General features: G+C 41.9%; 1 protein-coding gene across 3 annotated transcripts in view; it reads left to right on the top strand.

Moving 5' to 3' along the window:
* Window positions 1-17,109, top strand: part of ksr2 (kinase suppressor of ras 2) — a 73,840-nt gene that overhangs the window by 24,247 nt on the left and 32,484 nt on the right. For all 3 annotated transcript variants that reach the window (XM_028995984.1, XM_028995985.1, XM_028995982.1), the window contains one exon: window positions 14,467-14,642. In XM_028995984.1, the coding sequence (XP_028851817.1) occupies window positions 14,467-14,642 (176 nt within the window). The remainder of the gene's footprint in view (window positions 1-14,466; window positions 14,643-17,109) is intronic.

Raw genomic sequence — 17,109 nt, 5'->3', positions numbered from 1 at the left:
TGTGTGTAACTTTGTTCACGGGTGACTATAGGCCCAACCCTGTTGACTATTGTATTGGTGAGCCAAATGGAGGAGCTTGTTAGCATGTTTGATGCCACTGGTGACCACTTAGGAATGACTGTAGCAGCCCATAGCAACGAAACATTTCATGTGACTTCTCTTTCCCCTTTTTTCTGCAGACGGCACATTTAATATGCTGCCGTAGTATTGAGAATTCAATATTTTCTTCATCCCACCCCTCATTACCTCGCGGCACACCGTGATCTGGGATTAACCTCTGGCCACACACACAAATTCCCCGCTAATGAGAAACCCTCACAGAGGCGAAACACTCCACATCTTTCTCACTGCCCGAGTGCAGATTCCCCAGCCGTGATGCATAATGACTGAACCGGGAAGGATATGCAGAGAATATTTGGAGCTTGTCGATTGGGTAGGAATTGACAGCAGAGTGTAAAGCAGCTTTTAGGGCTGCCATTTTTTTTATTGCCCCAGCAGTGGTGTTCTCGTTATTTAAAAAGATGAGTTCATGTCAGACAAATCCCAGGAACATTGCTACTTTTTTGAGGTTAGCATCTATGTGAATTGTGAAGCAGCAGCATCAACAACATAGCTCATCTGGCTTTGCTTTATAAGTACCACACACTAACCAATTGCAACACAGGAGCGGGTGTGTTGTGGGTATTTCATCATTTTCACAGTGGAAGGAAAATTTGTGAATTTTGGGATTTTGCTCATTATGTAAGACTCCCGTCGAGGAGCTTCCTTTATTGTTTCCAAGATGCACAACAATCAGAAGATCAGTGTATTAAACTATAGGGTTCATAGTTTCATATCTCACATTGCCATTTTCGGAGCATTTTCCATATTTTGTTGAGACTTAGCCTAAAAACCACGGTGTATTTGCAGTATTACCTTTAGCTTGAGAAACTCAAGCGTTCGGAACGTCTCTTTGACGGATAGACAGGTGGTAAAAGGTGAATCGGAGATTGCGTTTGCTCCAGACAATGCAGCCTGACAGCTGAGTCGACAATTAGTCGCTTGCCTCTTTAAATGAACTGGTCTGCCCATCCTCACAGGGTGCAAATATCTTTATTTTCTGAGCTTGCCTTAGTCTGCCAATAAACTCCAATAAGTCCCCCATGTTATGTGTGTTTGTACAGTAGTAGTGCTCATTTTAAGACTGTTTGTGAAAAAGTCTGAGGATAAGACCTGTCCAACATCTGTTGAGTGACAATAACACTGCGCTAAAGAAAACTCTTTACTAAAAGTCAGTAGAGCTCAAATACAACAAAGATTATAGAAATGATTATGAGTTAATTACTTTTAGTTAATTTTGGAACTAAAGACTAATTGTCCTTCGGGTGAGTTTTTGTTTCTTTTTTGCTTTTGGCCCTCGTGACATTTTTGTTTTTGTACCTTATTAATGCCTCACTTCTGCACCTCATTCGCCCACCAACCTAACTATTGTTTTCTGTCAAATATTCAAATTCAAATTTTATTTGTCACATACATAGTCATACACGGTATGATATGCAGTGAAATGCTTTTTGCGACTGCTACAGACCGCAGACCACAGTATTGCAAATGTTGCAAACATAACCAAATATTACACTTTTACGTCTTTAACATAAAATATGTGTAACAGGTAGGGTAAAGGTGTGCAAGTGAGATGTGCAAAGAGTCCAGAGTGATTGTGTCAGGATCCGGTCCGAAATGGGGGTTACTCCGGTCCAGGATCCGGACCGGAGTTTCATTGTTGTCCTGTGTAATGTTCCCTAATTGTTCTCACCTGTGTCAAATGTATAAAGCTACCCTGTTCGTTTCTGTCCGCTGTCAGGTCTTTGAAGTTATGTTCCGTGTTCACCAGTGTCTACGTCTCGGATGTCTACGTCTCTGTGATTCACCATTAAACCCCTGTTCCGTGATGTCAGGTGAAAGCGTCCTCCATTCCTCGTCACTCCTCGTCACTCTTCGTCCTCCTCTCCGTTCACCCGCCGCATCATGCCCGCATGGACGTGACAGAAAGACCTGACCCACATTTGGACGCCACCTGACGCAGCCCCGCTGAGATCGGAGGAGCCGCGACTCACCGGGAGGACGCCGCCAGCTTCCTTGTCCCTGGCCTTCCATGGGTTCATGTTCAGCAGGGTCCCGACCCCTGCCTCTCAGTCCCGTGTCTGGCGGCGTTGAAGGTGAGGAGCGGCCATTCAGCGGGGCGAGCCGGAGACTGACAGGGAGCGGCGGACGCATGCGGACGGCGGAAGAGGTGCCGGTACCAAACTGGCCCGAAGCCGTCTGCGCTGGAGAACCGCCGCTCGTCCATCTGGAATACCGGACCATTCATTCATTCAGTCATTTATCATTCTTCTCCGTTCATCTCATCCTTTCTCTCCTCGAATCGATTCCACTTGATCTCGCTTGTCCAGTCAAACCCTTCAGACTCTGTGTATGGACTTTTCCCCCCTCCTTCAGGGCCTGATTCGTCTGGCCCTCCAGGTGTCGTGCCATAAAAGGGGGGATTCTGTCAGGATCCGGTCCGAAATGGGGGTTACTCCTGTCCAGGATCCGGACCGGAGTTTAATTGTTGTCCTGTGTAATGTTCCCTAATCGTTCTCACCTGTGTCAAATGTATAAAGCTGCCCTGTTCGTTTCTGTTCGCCGTCAGGTCTTTGAAGTTATGTTCCGTGTTCTCCAGTGTCTACGTCTTGGATGTCTCCCCTGTCCTGTGATTCACCATTAAACCCCGGTTTCGTGATGTCAGGTGAAAGCGTCCTCCATTCCTCGTCTCCTCGTCACTCTTCGTCCTCCTCTCCGTTCACCCGCCGCGTCATGCCCGCATGGACGTGACAGATTGAATAAGAAGATATTTCTTAAAGAACCTAAACTTTTCAACAGTAGGCCAGATCAAATCAGTCACAGGAATTGGAGGTTTGGAAGGGATGGACTGGTGTAACTTTCCAACTGCAAGTGAAGGGGTTAAGAGGGGGGTGGATGGGGAGACAAAGGAGGTTGTACAACCATTTCTTTTTAGAAAATAGCTTGAAAATTGCTTTTCTTGCTCAAGTAATTAGCCACTGTATTTGTTAAGTAATAATTTTTCATCAAGCAACAAGTAATTTGCTGCTCAGAGAACCAATGCAATGTTTTAAACACTAAAACAATTATTTTGTACATTTTTTGCATAACGACCCATAATTCATCATTCTGGCGGTTCTTGTCTGCATGCATAAAGAATGCAGAGAAAGACACAGTCAGTACCCAGTTGCATTAAAAGTGAAATAGAATAAAAGTTTTTTGCTTTGAAGTGGAAAAATGTTGATATCAGTTGAATGCTGCTGTTCTGTTTTGGCACATGGACTTTCTAGTTGGGACCTTTTTTTTTTGGACTTGTTTCATTTTGTATTTTATTATATTATATATTGTTGTCGTTTATTTATTTATTTATTTGTTTGTTTGTTTGTTTGTCTGATCATGCAGAAGGCAGAAATGTAGGGTCGGAAGAAAGTGACACTTTTATTTAAGGTGGAATTCTTGTTAGTGGTCCTGTCAGCCGGTGTATATCAGTGGTGCACGTATCTTGATTGTGCGTTCCACAAACCTGAAACAAATTTGCTGCTCTCTCTTGTCTGCTGCCTTGTCTGATCAGGAGTTCAAAGGCAACCCAGTATTCTTTGAATATATATACAGTATCTACAATGTCTACCATTCAAATTGGGTATGTATCTTTTTTTGCTGTATTCCACACAAATATGAGCAGAATAGCCTAACACTGTACTCACACAGCCACATGGCTCAGAAAAATATTACTACAGAAGTTACTAGAAGCATTTATAACTGTAGTTTCTTACATTAAGGTAAGGTAAGATACATTTTCACTTCGATTAGGGGACAATAGGGCAGCATAAGTGCACAGCCAGGCAGGTGAGAACTGTCAGGGGGCGAGGACGTACCCCGCTTTGGACAGGTTGGACTGGGTCCAGCCACCACAGGCATGTCAGATCAGAAGACTGCATAAAGAACATTGGTGGCTGAGAGAGAGCACAGTTTCACATAGATGTTTTGAAGCCACAAATTGTGTATTACGGGGGGGTCTGTCAGATGTTCGTGTTCAAAAAGCATGCAAGAAATTATGATTGTGAGTTACTTAGGAAAATAGTGTCCAGAACAGACTTTAGGGTTAAGAGATGATACTTGGTAGTGCATGACTATGGGCAGATTGTCACTTGGGGAAGGGAATGGGTTTTGGTCTATGTAACAATGTCTGGCTGTAAGCTGTTTGTGGAGATGAGATGAGAAGGTTTTGGCTCCGAATCACCACTTTCCTGTTCGTACTGGTCAGATCGAGTGTGCGTGGTCAGCAAATACGAACTTCCGGTCTTTAGCACTTATCCTTTCCATATGATTTGCTGCTTTTAAATTAGGTTTGCTGATTGCTAAAGGTGTTTTGCATGTTGCAAATTAGTTTTATTAAATATTAATATTAACGGTCAGTTAATATTAACTGTCGTCAGGTGATGCGTTTTTATTAATGTGAGACAGATGCGAAAATGGATGATGAGGGGGTGAAACGGAGGCTAGCCTGTGGCAATTAGGGTTTAAACCCACTCATTTCCACATACATTGTCTTTCCTCTTGGTCTAGCGCTTGTAGCACGTGCAAATTAAGGGTGTGCAAAAAAATCGATTCACAAAAGAACCGCAATTTTATCTCTACCGATTCAAAATCGATTCGTATTTGTAGGAATTTTGTAACAGTGCGATTTTAATTGTTTTTCCGGATAGGAGTTTGCCAATCTTACTCAGATAGTAATCCTTGGTGTGAATAAGAAGAGAGCAATGAATGGACGCCCCATGGAAAATGCAATGAAACAGAAAATTCCAAAATTTGATGTGCTCCTCTCTCCTCGACGCTCTGTACATAAATTTTAAAGTGCTCGAGGTAGCGCGGAGTGCTTAGCCATTAATTTAGCTAATGTTGCTACACCGCCTCTTAATCTCTGTCTCTCTCGCTCTCTCTCTCTCTCTCTCTCTCACTGCCCTTTTCAAAGTGAGTGGCTCACTCCACTCGAGTGATAATTAACAAAGCTCATCTGGTATGTTAATGAGACTCAACACGTATGTGAGTAAAGGCCAGAGTCTTTCAAGGCCTTGTCATTGTCGGACGGCAGCGTTATAAAACTGCTCTTCACCTCGCCCCCCATCAACCCTTCCCAGAAATGGCTAATTCCGCTGACGCTATCATGTGAGACTCTGTTAGCCTTTTCTCTATGAAGCAACCTTTGTGCCGAATGCTAAGCACATGGTTATTGGATCCAACGTTTGCTAATAAATCATGCAGACTGGACATGGTGGAGGAGCGAGTGGTGATTCACTCTTATTTCAGGGCAATTCCTCAGCAGATTAGTCTTCCTTAAGACAATTCTTTTGCAACCACCTGTGACGCTGTTCCTGTGTGTTTTCAGTTCTTGGCCGTACTGCCACATGCCTTCGGCTTTGTTTTCATTTATTTCTGTTCCTTTTTTTTGTCTTTCACGCCTGTTTCTGTTGTGTTTAATAAGTACCTTTGTTGCACCTAAATGTCCGGCTTCTGCACTTTCATCACACTTCTACTGTGAGAGACATAATTAATTTATTTGTGTAATGGTAGAATTTGGTCAATAGCAAAACTTTGTAATGTAACCATGGTTGGCAATGACAGAGGTTAAATGTTTCCTGTAGGTCTTCACCATCTTTTTCCGCTGGTATTTTGGTCCATTTTTCCATGCAGATCTTCTCAAGAGCTGTGATGTTTTGTGGCAATTGGTGGGCACAGATTCTCTATTGGATGGAGGCCATGTATCATCTTCAATGCTTTCTCTGATGGAAGGAGTTTTTTGCCCAAAATCTCATGATACATGACCCCATTCATCCTTTCCTTAATACGGATCAATCATCCTGTCCCCTTTGTGGAAAAGGTGCACAAAAACATAATGTTTCCATCCCCATATTTCACAGTGGGTATGGTGCAACTCACAATTCTTCTCCCTCCAAACACGGCAAGTTCTGTTTTGGTCCCATCTGTCATTCATCCCAATCCTCCTCTGGATCATCCAGATCAGATGGTCTCTGGCAAACTTTAGATGGGCCTAGACATATGCTGGGTTTGACATTTGAGCGCTGCAGGATTTTAATCCATGACGCCCTTAGGTGCCCTAATAGTTACCTGTATATATTGTTGTTCTTGACAAATCTATACAAAATCCCTCTCTATGTGGACTTGCCCTTTTTTCCAAATTATCGGGTAAATGGACATTTATCTTTCTTATTAAATATTTAAAAAAAGTATAAAAGTATTTTCATAGTGACCTCGCTTCGGTCATCTCTTAAGACAGAAAATGTCAACAGGCTGGTTTTTATCTGTAGACCTGTAATATGTTCCTGTCCCTTGTAGTATGTGCCTTTTCTGCATAGGCTGCTTTGTTTTCTTCATTAGTTTGCACTTTATCTTTGCAATTGCAAATTTCTTTTTCTGAAAAAAAATCTGAAGTCATTAATTCTCATTTATAGAATAAATATGTTATTCAAGTTTTAAATGTGTGTGGATTTTCACTGTGTAGGTCCATTTGCCACACATCAGTAGTACAAATTAAGGAGTTTGTCTGCAGGCATATTTTGCCTACCAGCTGTTGTTGAATGCACATGTGCTCGTGCACACAGCCATCGAGGAACCTCATCCATGTTAATGCCGATGCTGGCACCCCACTATTAATGGCAAGTCAGGTTAAGGAGACGTCTGCTCACAGCGGCGAGGGCCGAATGCTCGCCACGGTCTATCCACCATAATGAGGGGCCTCCATTCTCTTAAGGCTTGCAGGGACAGAGGGCATGATTATGAATTTATATGAGTAGTTAAGAGTGCGCTATCTCACCCCAGCATAGCGCTGATTTATTGAAACACGGGGCTCGAGTCGGGGTGTGTATGGGTCGAAGGGGCATTTCTGAAGACTGGCTAGAGAGCCTTTAGACTAAAGATTTAAGATGTTTTGTCTGTTTGTTTAAGTCAGGCCCGGCCGCAATTAAAAAGCAGGGGTCACAGTTTGTGGAAGAGTGATAGTTGATAGTTGAGTGTGGGCAGCATTAGGCCATAGATCATTCTGGAGTTCATTGGGTTAAACCCCATGGCTTAATTCCTCTTGCACAGTAACTGAGTTCGCTTCTATCTGACCAAATGTCTATTAACTCAGCCTGGTGGCACTAACCTCTAATTTGAAACAATGTGAAAAATAAATTGTAATTTGAAAGAAAATCGTCATAAATTTCCTTTCCATTTGATGGACACAGTGTGCGGAAGATCGTGAGCTTTATTTCAGGGCTTTGTATTCTGGAACACTAAACTAAAGTGAAAGTGAAGTGATTGTCATTGTGATACACAACACACAGTGCACACAACGAAATGTGTCCTCTGCTTTTAACTCCTTGGTGAGCAGTGGGCAGCCATGACAGGCGCCCGGGGAGCAGTGTGTGGGGACGGTGCTTTGCTCAGTGGCACCTCAGTGGCACCTTGGCGGTTTGGGATTTGAACCGGCTACCTTCTGATTATGGTGCCGCTTGCTTAACTGCTAGGCCACCACTGGCCCACTAAAAGGGTTCAAGCCCTCTTGGATGTAGGTGTGTAAATTTGCTGTCCCCTCAAAATAATTAAACACAGCTAGTAGTATCTAAACCGCTGGTTGTTTTAAATGTTTTAAAACCACAAGCACTTTGGAAGTATTTGCTAATTTAATCTTAAATATGTCTTTATTTACAGAAATTAACAAGAAAGGCAGAGAATTGGAGAATGACACATGCGCAAGCAGTGTTGCCAGATATGTTGTTTTTTTTTAAAGCCAAAACCATTAAACCATGTGCCAAAGGACAAAACAACTAAAAAAAATATATATATATATAAATATTTACATGCAACGGCTATTTCACATATTTAAATACGAATCTGGTTCCTGAATATCTATTCTTGACAGTCTGGCAACAGTGAATCTTGGCTTCTTTTTTTCTCCTTCCTGTATTTTAATTTGTATTCAAGAAGTCAGATTGCGAACTAGTGTATCAGTGCCCTACGCCTTGCACAGAGCAGTAGAAATGTTATTCTGATATTCTCTGGGATGCATACACACAGTTTGGTCAAACCTTGTACATAAAGTATATTCAGAACTAATACATTTCGCAATATATCCTGACATTTATATTGGTTTATATTGCAAGTTTATATATGACAGCTGAATTGACTGTTGTTTTTGGAGTTCTTTTATTTCTGCTGTAGTTCTTACGTATGATACTTAGACGTGGGATTTTCATCCATATCTCACTCTTGAGATATCACTTCATTGCAGCTTATTGCATCATCACAGCTTCCACTGCCTCATTGTTGGATGAAATAATATGTATAACCTTGTCATGCAAATGTTTTCCCCCTCAGAACAACATGAACGTGCCGAGACCTGGTTTTATTGAGTTGTCGCTGCAGGGATGCCCGCCCTGTCTATAGACTCTGTTGCTTCCCACCGTTGTTGCAAATTGGCAGGTGGTTGATTTTTGCTTTTCCTGTTTGCTTGGTTTGGGGCTGTACTTAAACTTCGGAAAGTGGTTTCTCGACAAGTTCTAGGCTGTTGAGGACACCACCGCAGGTGAAATATTGCTGCCATGATGAAGTGGCCGCTCTGTTGATCCTATCCTGACTTACCTGTCACTTGCAGAAAAGCAAATTCTTCACCCTGGGCCTTCTTACGTATAGCGGCTTGCTTAAACAACATATTTTTAGAGCAAAAGACATTTTCTGCAAAAGAAAAGCAGAAAGCTGTTTTTTGTGAATCATTGGATGCGGCAGCAGCAAGACACTGATTTTGAAGTGTGAGTCAGTAATTTGACAGCCGTCGGAAAATACGCCGCTGAGCAGTTTTGGATCAGAGGCCTTGGGAGCATTTCTTACATGAGAGTTTATGAAACTTTGCTCTTGATTTGTGAAGGTCCCCAAGGCAGCATACAGTGACAACATTAAACATTAATATATAATGCAAGGTGAACAGTCTTTTTTTTTTTTTTTCTTTTGCATTTTTGAATCAGAAAATGCTCCAGTGAATCTGGGTATGCGAATGTAAATAATTCCACGAAGCACACTTTTTAGTAAACACTTAAAAGACCACGATGGTCGGGCTGTGCGATATGGCATAAAATTCATATTGTGATATAAATGTAATCATAGACTGTATATATAATTTGATACATACATTTATATGTAACTGATTTTACTGATAAAACAATTCTACTGAAAGTGGACTTCCTGTCACACCCATATGGCCAGTTAAGTATGATGCAAGTGATTATATAAAATTTTAGGATTTTCTGTTTTCAGCTGTACAGTTTACATAAAAAATATTGTCAGAAAATCTTTAAATAACACTATTCATTTTTTATCAAGCAGTCCCTCCAATATTTTATTTTGTGATTTTTAAATATAATAATGACATTTTTGCCCCTGATCATTTCCATGCACGCTGTCAGTACCCAAAAGGTACCACTTGCCTGAATGGTTCCTGCGGTGGTGTGGATTGGGTGCTGCACTTAGTAAACCCGGTAGTGCAGAGCGACCAGTGGATTACTGACAGATTGATGACAGATTGGTGCCAATGAGCAAAGAACCGGCAACCTTCTGATTACGGGGCCACTTCCTTAACCGCTAGGCCACCACTGCCTCCAGCATATTGATATTCTAACCATGTTCATTCTGTCAATATGCAAACATACTCTTGCCGTAAGCCTAGCCAGAGAGAAGGGACTGTGCCATAGCCAAATTGGACCATATGGCTGAGGGAAAGGATGTTGCCTAGTAACGATTGTCTCCAGTCGTCACATTCAACATGTGAGCTCACCTGCATGATCCATGCTGGCTGCCCGCATGTTCTTCACATGCAGTTACTACTGCCTGATTTGTACCACTCTTGAAACGGATTTAGAGTGGTGATTACATTCATTAGCATACAACGTACAGACAAATATTTTGTAATACTGTACAGGGTTAAAAAAGAAGCCATTCTAAACCAATTTAATTACATTTTGCAGTTGTTTCTTTCTGTGGTACACCTTTTAGAGAAAAATGTTTTAAAATGTGGAGTGAAACGAATGGTGCCCACTTACCATAAACTCTCGTCTTCTGCCTCACTCTCTGGGTGGTGGTGCACTTTTGTATTTACATTTCGTTTACCTGTTGTCTGCACCCATAACTCAACTTACGAAAGGGTTATCCAGCTGTCATCACCGTTAGATTTTTTCCCCCTGAAGTGATATCTCGCATAAATATCAAAGGTCTTTGGGACTTAAAAAAAAGAAACGTTCCAGAAAGTGAGAAAGAAACAGACAGACAGGTATGCTTAGAATAACAACTCGCCGTGGTCCCCTCCCATGTCAGTAAAAACGGCCCTCTGCCAGGTCCTGGAGCCCCAGCGCTCTCAGCCCCCGGTTTTCAGCGGCGTAGCCGCTACAGAGTGGGCGCCAGCATGGATCCAGCTGTCAGTCCGGCCCAGTGTTAATATTTTAATGCATTCCTCATCTGCGCTGAGAGCTGTGTGCACTGTCCACCTTGTGACAGTGCTGACACATACAGGTCCCCAGTGCCCAAAGCCTCAAAGGTAATGGGATTCACTGTGCTGTTCAACAGGTTGTCACCGGAGAAGGCTGGGTGCAATTTAGAAAAGAAAAAAACAAGGGCCAGAATATTTGTGTGCAGCAGTGAAAGCCTAATGTGCCATATTTATGCAGATTAACCTCATATGCATATTTGGTGTTCAGTTTTGTTCAGTTTTTCTGTTTTGACACACAGTTGAATGCTCCAGTACAATATGGGAAAGTGGTGGCTTAGTGGTTAAGTAATCTACTACCTCTCAACAGCATTCCTGCTGCTATTAGCACTTTTATTCTAGAGTTCTGAACTTTTGAATTAGCATGGTCACATTTTGGGGCAGTGGTTGGCCTAGCGGGTAAAGAAATGGACCCGTAATCAGAAGGTTGCCAACACGGTGCCACAGAGCAAAGCACCGTCCCCACACACTGCTCTCTCTTGGCTTCCCACTGCTCACCAAGGGTGAGGGTGAAGAGTAGAGGATGCGCTTTGTTGTGTCACCGTGTGCTGTGTTTCATAATGACAATCACTTCACTTTCACTTTGACTGAATGTCCCCAAAACTCTTATAATAAGGAGGGTCTTATATACAGTACAGGACAAAAGTTTCAACACACCTTCTCATTCAATGTGTTTAATTGATTTTCATGACCATTTACATTGGTAGATTCTCACTGAAGGCATCAAAACTATGAATGAACACATGTGGAGTTATGTACTTAACAAAAAGTGGAGACCTGGCCTCCACAGTCACCGGACCTGAACCCAATCGAGATGGTTTGGGGTGAGCTGGACCGCAGAGTGAAGGCAAAGGGGCCAACAAGTGCTAAACACCTCTGGGAACTCCTTCAAGACTGTTGGAAAAGCATTTCAGGTGACGACCTCTTGAAGCTCATCGAGAGAATGCCAAGAGTGTACAAAGCAGTAATCAGAGCAAAGGGCGGCTATTTTGAAGAAACTAGAACATGTTTTCAGTTATTTCACCTTATCACCTTTCAGTTATTTACAATCTACCAATGTAAATGGTCATGAAAATAAAGAAAACACATTGAATGAGAAGGTGTGTCCAAACTTTTGGCCTGTACTGTATCATGACAAAAACATACCCCCCAAAAATTTAATTTTGTTTAAACTTGTTTTTCTCCATCTATTTGTTTTTACCTCCCATCTATTTGGTAAGATATTTGTTTTCCTTCTATTTTCTTGTCTTAATATGACATGATTCTGTCTCTTATAAAAGACAAATGGTCTCAGTGATCTGGTTACTGTTACGGCCCCACCATGGCATTTCCTGAAGTCCACCGAACAATTTCTGCACCCATTATTCTCAAATGTTTCCAAGGGAACACAGCTCATTGTAGGAGACATGGATTCCCTGAGCTCTGGGGGCTTTTAGGCTCCAGGGTTCCCACTGCAGAAGCCACTTTAGAGAAGATTACCTCCGTCCCAAAGAGTCAGTCAGACTTTTCTTGAAGGGCTTAGTTAGATTGACCAGGCCTCCCGGACCACTTTTAGAGATTTTCAGAATTAGGAAACAAAATCCTTGAGGGGTAATGTACAATGATTAGGACGTTAGTTTAATTGGTATATTTTCATATTTGACCAATCATTCTCTAAATATGTTGTAACAAGAAGCACAAGCAAGCATAATTGTAAAAATATACCTTTTCTCAGATTTTTTATGTTTTAGCATCAGTGTTAATGCTGTTAGGCATATTATTTGATATTGCAACTAACTATAGTAGTATATTTGTTTTCTCTTTGAAGCCTGATGTTGGAAAATGCTGAATAGCATACTGCAGCAATTCTCGTGGTCAGCGGCACACGAGGAAAGATGAATGAACGTAATTAGTTTCGGCCAGCATAATGTGTTTTCATCCAAATTGCTGACAAGTTCATAAGTAGGAAGAAGCGATAACCCCCGGCTCGCTCCTCTCATGGTACCAGGCGATGGCGGCGGCGAAGCTAGTCAACTTGGAGAGCCGGTGTAAAATGTGTGACTTGATTTGGAGAAACCTCCCGAAGGCTCTAATTCACTGGCATCTAAATGAGCCTTCTATCTGAAGACTCCCTGCAGGAACCTGGGCCTTCTTAACGGTGTGAAGGGGAGAGACAAGCGAGCGAGCGAGAGAGGAGGCACGTAATGTGTCAACTTTTAACAGGGTCACAATGGAGGGGTGCTCTGAGAGGCTCTTGACATGTCCATATCGTGTCCAGCGAGGTGAGGTAACCGCAGTCTTTAGGCTTTTGTTACCTGTGTAGTTCAGAGCCCGGGTGTGACCTCCATCACTTATAATTTGCATTGTGCTTGTTCTGCACATCCTTCTGGCAGTTCTATGAGGGCACGTTCATTTATGGCCAGTGCACCATATTCAATTAAAATTTAAATGAGTTAAAATTTTAAATTGCATTGTATTGTGTGCTTAATTCATAAACAAGACCTGATCACCCTCAATAAATGGAAAGATTACGATTTTACTCATATCGTAGAATATACCACGAGGACCCTTTGGATGATTTGTTGATTTAGTACATGTAGGCACTGTAATGCACTATAAAAATGGTAATCATTCTTCAAAACATTTTTTATGTTTTGAGTTTTAGTTCTGCTGTTCTAAATAAATAACTTTTGTATTTAATACATAATACTTTGCCTCTGACACAATGTCTTATTTTTACTATTTGATATACAGTTTATTTATTTGGGGAGCTGTTTGTAGGGTTTATTATAATTACGGGATGGGCATGATGGCTAAATCACACAAAACTCACATGAGCCCGGTATTGTATGTTTTTCTCAGGGCGTTCACAATTCCAACCAAACGAAAAATGATAATTTTTTTATTCCTAAACTGAAACAGTATGCAATAATATGTCTTGTTGTTGTGGTGCTATTCATAATGATGCAATAATGTGTTACAATAAAAGTCATTACCGCTTAAGTGACCCATAATCACTTAATCACAAACCTCATTTGTCCTGAAAGTTTGTAGGTTACTCCTGCCAATATAAAGCCAACCTAAACAAGAACAAATACAAAATAATGCAAAGCTAAAAATTGTAACATATAGAAAGACTTCGGATCCATGGTTTTGTTCAGACATTATTTTTTGGGCTATTGTTTGTGCCACATTATTATGTTAATTACAATTTTTTCCCCCACCAATAATTAAACTTCTTCTACAGAGACAGCGTCAGCGGACCTCAGAAAAGGCATCTCTTCTGTAGACATCTTGAGACCATAGGAGATGTGAAACCAGTCCTGTACACTGATTATCAGCGCTTTAAATTCTGATGGGCGATCTATTTGACGTGACCTTAGCCTAATATAATGTCTAATATAGCACCAGAAGTATATCAGCAAACAATGATTAATACGTTTTTTTTTTTGCATTGGTTACATAATGAGAGCAGCCAGTAACTGATCCTTGCAGTGGGCTGCGATTGCGATTCTGCCTTCTGGAAACCATGGCACGATTTCAGTCTCACTTCACGTACCATTGCAGCCTTACATTGACATACACACAGCCTTATATTGACCATCAGAAAATTGAATTTGAGTAAATTGCCTGTACATTATGGATTATTTGTCATAGCAGAGCATTGACTAGCATTGAGCATTAAGGCAGAATGGATTTCAGTGTATAACACATAAAACATATACGGCCAAGCATAAAAAGGCCATTTAAACATACGGCCATGGGTAAACTTTTCATCAGCAGCATTTGCGCCTTTATGTGTATACAGCCTCAAAATAAAAGCTTTTCTGCTGGTTCGAACAGAAAGAGATTTAGCCAGAATATTACCTATTTTCCAGAACCAAGAAGAAAAACAAGCCACTGAACCTGAAGATTCACAGCAGCGTTGGGAGCTGTGAGAACCTGCCCATCCAGCGGTCACCCCTCCACAGCGAGCGATCGCTTCGCTCCTTCTTCTTCCCCTCGTTCGTGCCATTCACTCCACCTGTCCACTTTGACTCCACTCCATCTGCAAGTAAGTTCGCTCTCTGTCTGTTTATGTGTGCGTGCACACAGGTTTGATTTACATGTATATTTATGCCGTTTATCCAGAGTGACTTACAATCAGTAGTTATAGGGACAGTCTCCCTGGAGACATTCAGGGATAAGTGTCTTGCTCAGGGGCATGCTGTTTCGTGGGTCTTCTGGTTCATGGGCATTTAGTCTACCACCCAGTTTTGAGTTTGCGAATTTCATTTTAATTTTTCAGTTGTAGTTATAATTTATTATGAAAATTGTATTTAAACTAGTAAATGGCAGCTTGTACACACTATGTGTTAAATATCCACCCCCAGTATCATTTACAGGGGCCTGTTCCAAATGGAGCAAATAAACAAACTGAAATATTTTATAGTTTAGTCTTTTCAAAGCAGTTTCACATTCTTGAACCACCTTAAGTTAGACATTAGGGATGGTTTTCCAACAGTCCTGAAAGACTTCCAGTTTTGAGCACTACCTCCATCATTGTCTTCAATCGTTTTTCCAGATGCCATAAACAACCGGAAAGGGGCTTCCATCAGAGAAAGTGACTTTACCTACTACCTACTTTTTTTCTACCTCCCTTTTGCAGAATATCAGTCTGTCCTTCTTGACACCAGGCCATCCTCCAAAAGTCTTGCCCTCACTGTGCTTGCAGATGCACTCATGCTTGCCTGCTGCCACTCCTGAGCAAGCTCAGCACTGGTGGCACCCCGATCCTGCAGCTGATTCACCTTCAGGAGACATATGCAATGCATATTTTGAGTGACCAAAAATGAAACACATTGCATTTTAATGTTACAAGATCATGATAATATTCCATTTTTTGAACTACATGCAGTATGGATAACCCAGGCCAGGAAAAGGGTGGTAGTAGCCTAGTGGGTAAGACACTTGCCTGTGAACCAGGAGACCCAGGTTCAAATCCCACTTACTACCATTGTGTCCCTGAGCAAGACACTTTACCTTAAGTTGCTCCAGGGAAACTGTCCCTGTAACTGATTGTTAGTCGCTCTGGATAAGGGTGTCTCATAAATAATGTAAATGTAAGAAAAAATAATTGCTTTGCCATGGAGGCATAGCATGGATATGAAATTCATTTTATCAATATACCTGTACCCTCTCATCTGTGTTGAGGTTCCTGCAGTTCCTCCCATGAAGGCCACTGGCTTGACATCAAAATGATTACTACTGGGTTTCTCCTGTGGGTCTCTTTAAGACCGTTTGGTAATCCAGAAACCTTGAAAACATTCCATATCGGACATTTTCTATAGAAAGGTTGTAGAACCATTACCTGTTCATTATGGATCCGTACTGTCTGAGAATGCAGAATAAATGGTGCCCATAGCAACACACTGTAAACCTCAGAGGGGCGATGCTGAATTGCTCAGGGTTACCATCCAACAGGTCCTTGTGTGCCCTGCAATGCATGGTTCACAGAGTGGCCCCCGTAGCACCTATACTCCATGTAGGAGGTGATTAGAAATAACCTCATGATAACCTCACAAAAAGTGTGTATTGATGAAATTCTCTTTGAATGGGGTATGAATGGTAGTTTTGAGTTTGTTGGACACAATGCATGGGAACTAACCGGGCTGAATTTCTAGAACGGTCAATGTCACTGAGATTCTAGTAAGAAACCAAATCTGACTTGGTTGTGACACATGTTTGGCCAGATGCTAATTTGGCATATCGCTTTTTGCCAGATCCCATGTGACGTGGGGCCGATGGCAGAATACCTCTACAGTCGTGCAGCAGCTTGGCACGCAGAGCTTGTTTTTGAATCCCCGGTGAGGACAGTGATTTAGATGAATTCTTGTGGTGGCAGTCGTTCAGGGGCCCGGCGCAATAATTTCATTGGGATTGTGGCAGCATCCGTAATGCTATTACCCTATCTGCCGGCTTTCTCTCATGGGCCCCCGGCGAAGGCCACAGTGGCATAAACCAGACCCCGGGTGTGTCGTCAGCCATGATAATTGGTCTGCGCTCGTTCGTCAGTGACATCGTGGCCTTTTTTCGGCATCCCAGAACATTTGTTGGAGTATTTACAAAGATTTGGATGAAGAAGGGTGGTAGTAGCCTAGTGGGTAAAACACTCGCCTAAGAACCAGAAGACCCAGGTTCAAATCCCGCTTACTACCATTGTGTCCCTGAGCAAGACACTTAACCCTAAGTTGCTCCAGGGGGACTGTCCCTGTAACTACTGATTGTAAGTCGCTCTGGATAAGGGCGTCTGATAAATGCTGTAAATGTAAATGTAAATGTAAGAAAGTGGGTTTCTGCAACCAATGTGGAAGTGGAAAGCATATAGATATCTGCTCACTTTAAACATCTGCTCCATTTTTTTTACCTTTGAAAGGGTCACCTGCTGACATAAGAGCCAGACTTGCCAGCTAGAGCCATAATTTCTCTTTAACTCTGCTTCAACAACAGCAACAACATTTATTTCTTATATAGCCCAAAAT

This window comes from Denticeps clupeoides, chromosome 11 (assembly GCF_900700375.1).
Source record: "Denticeps clupeoides chromosome 11, fDenClu1.1, whole genome shotgun sequence".
In the NCBI taxonomy this organism is placed as follows: Eukaryota; Metazoa; Chordata; class Actinopteri; order Clupeiformes; family Denticipitidae; genus Denticeps; species Denticeps clupeoides.
Note: the sequence above shows the minus strand (reverse complement) of the source record. Positions and strands in the feature narration are given on the sequence as shown.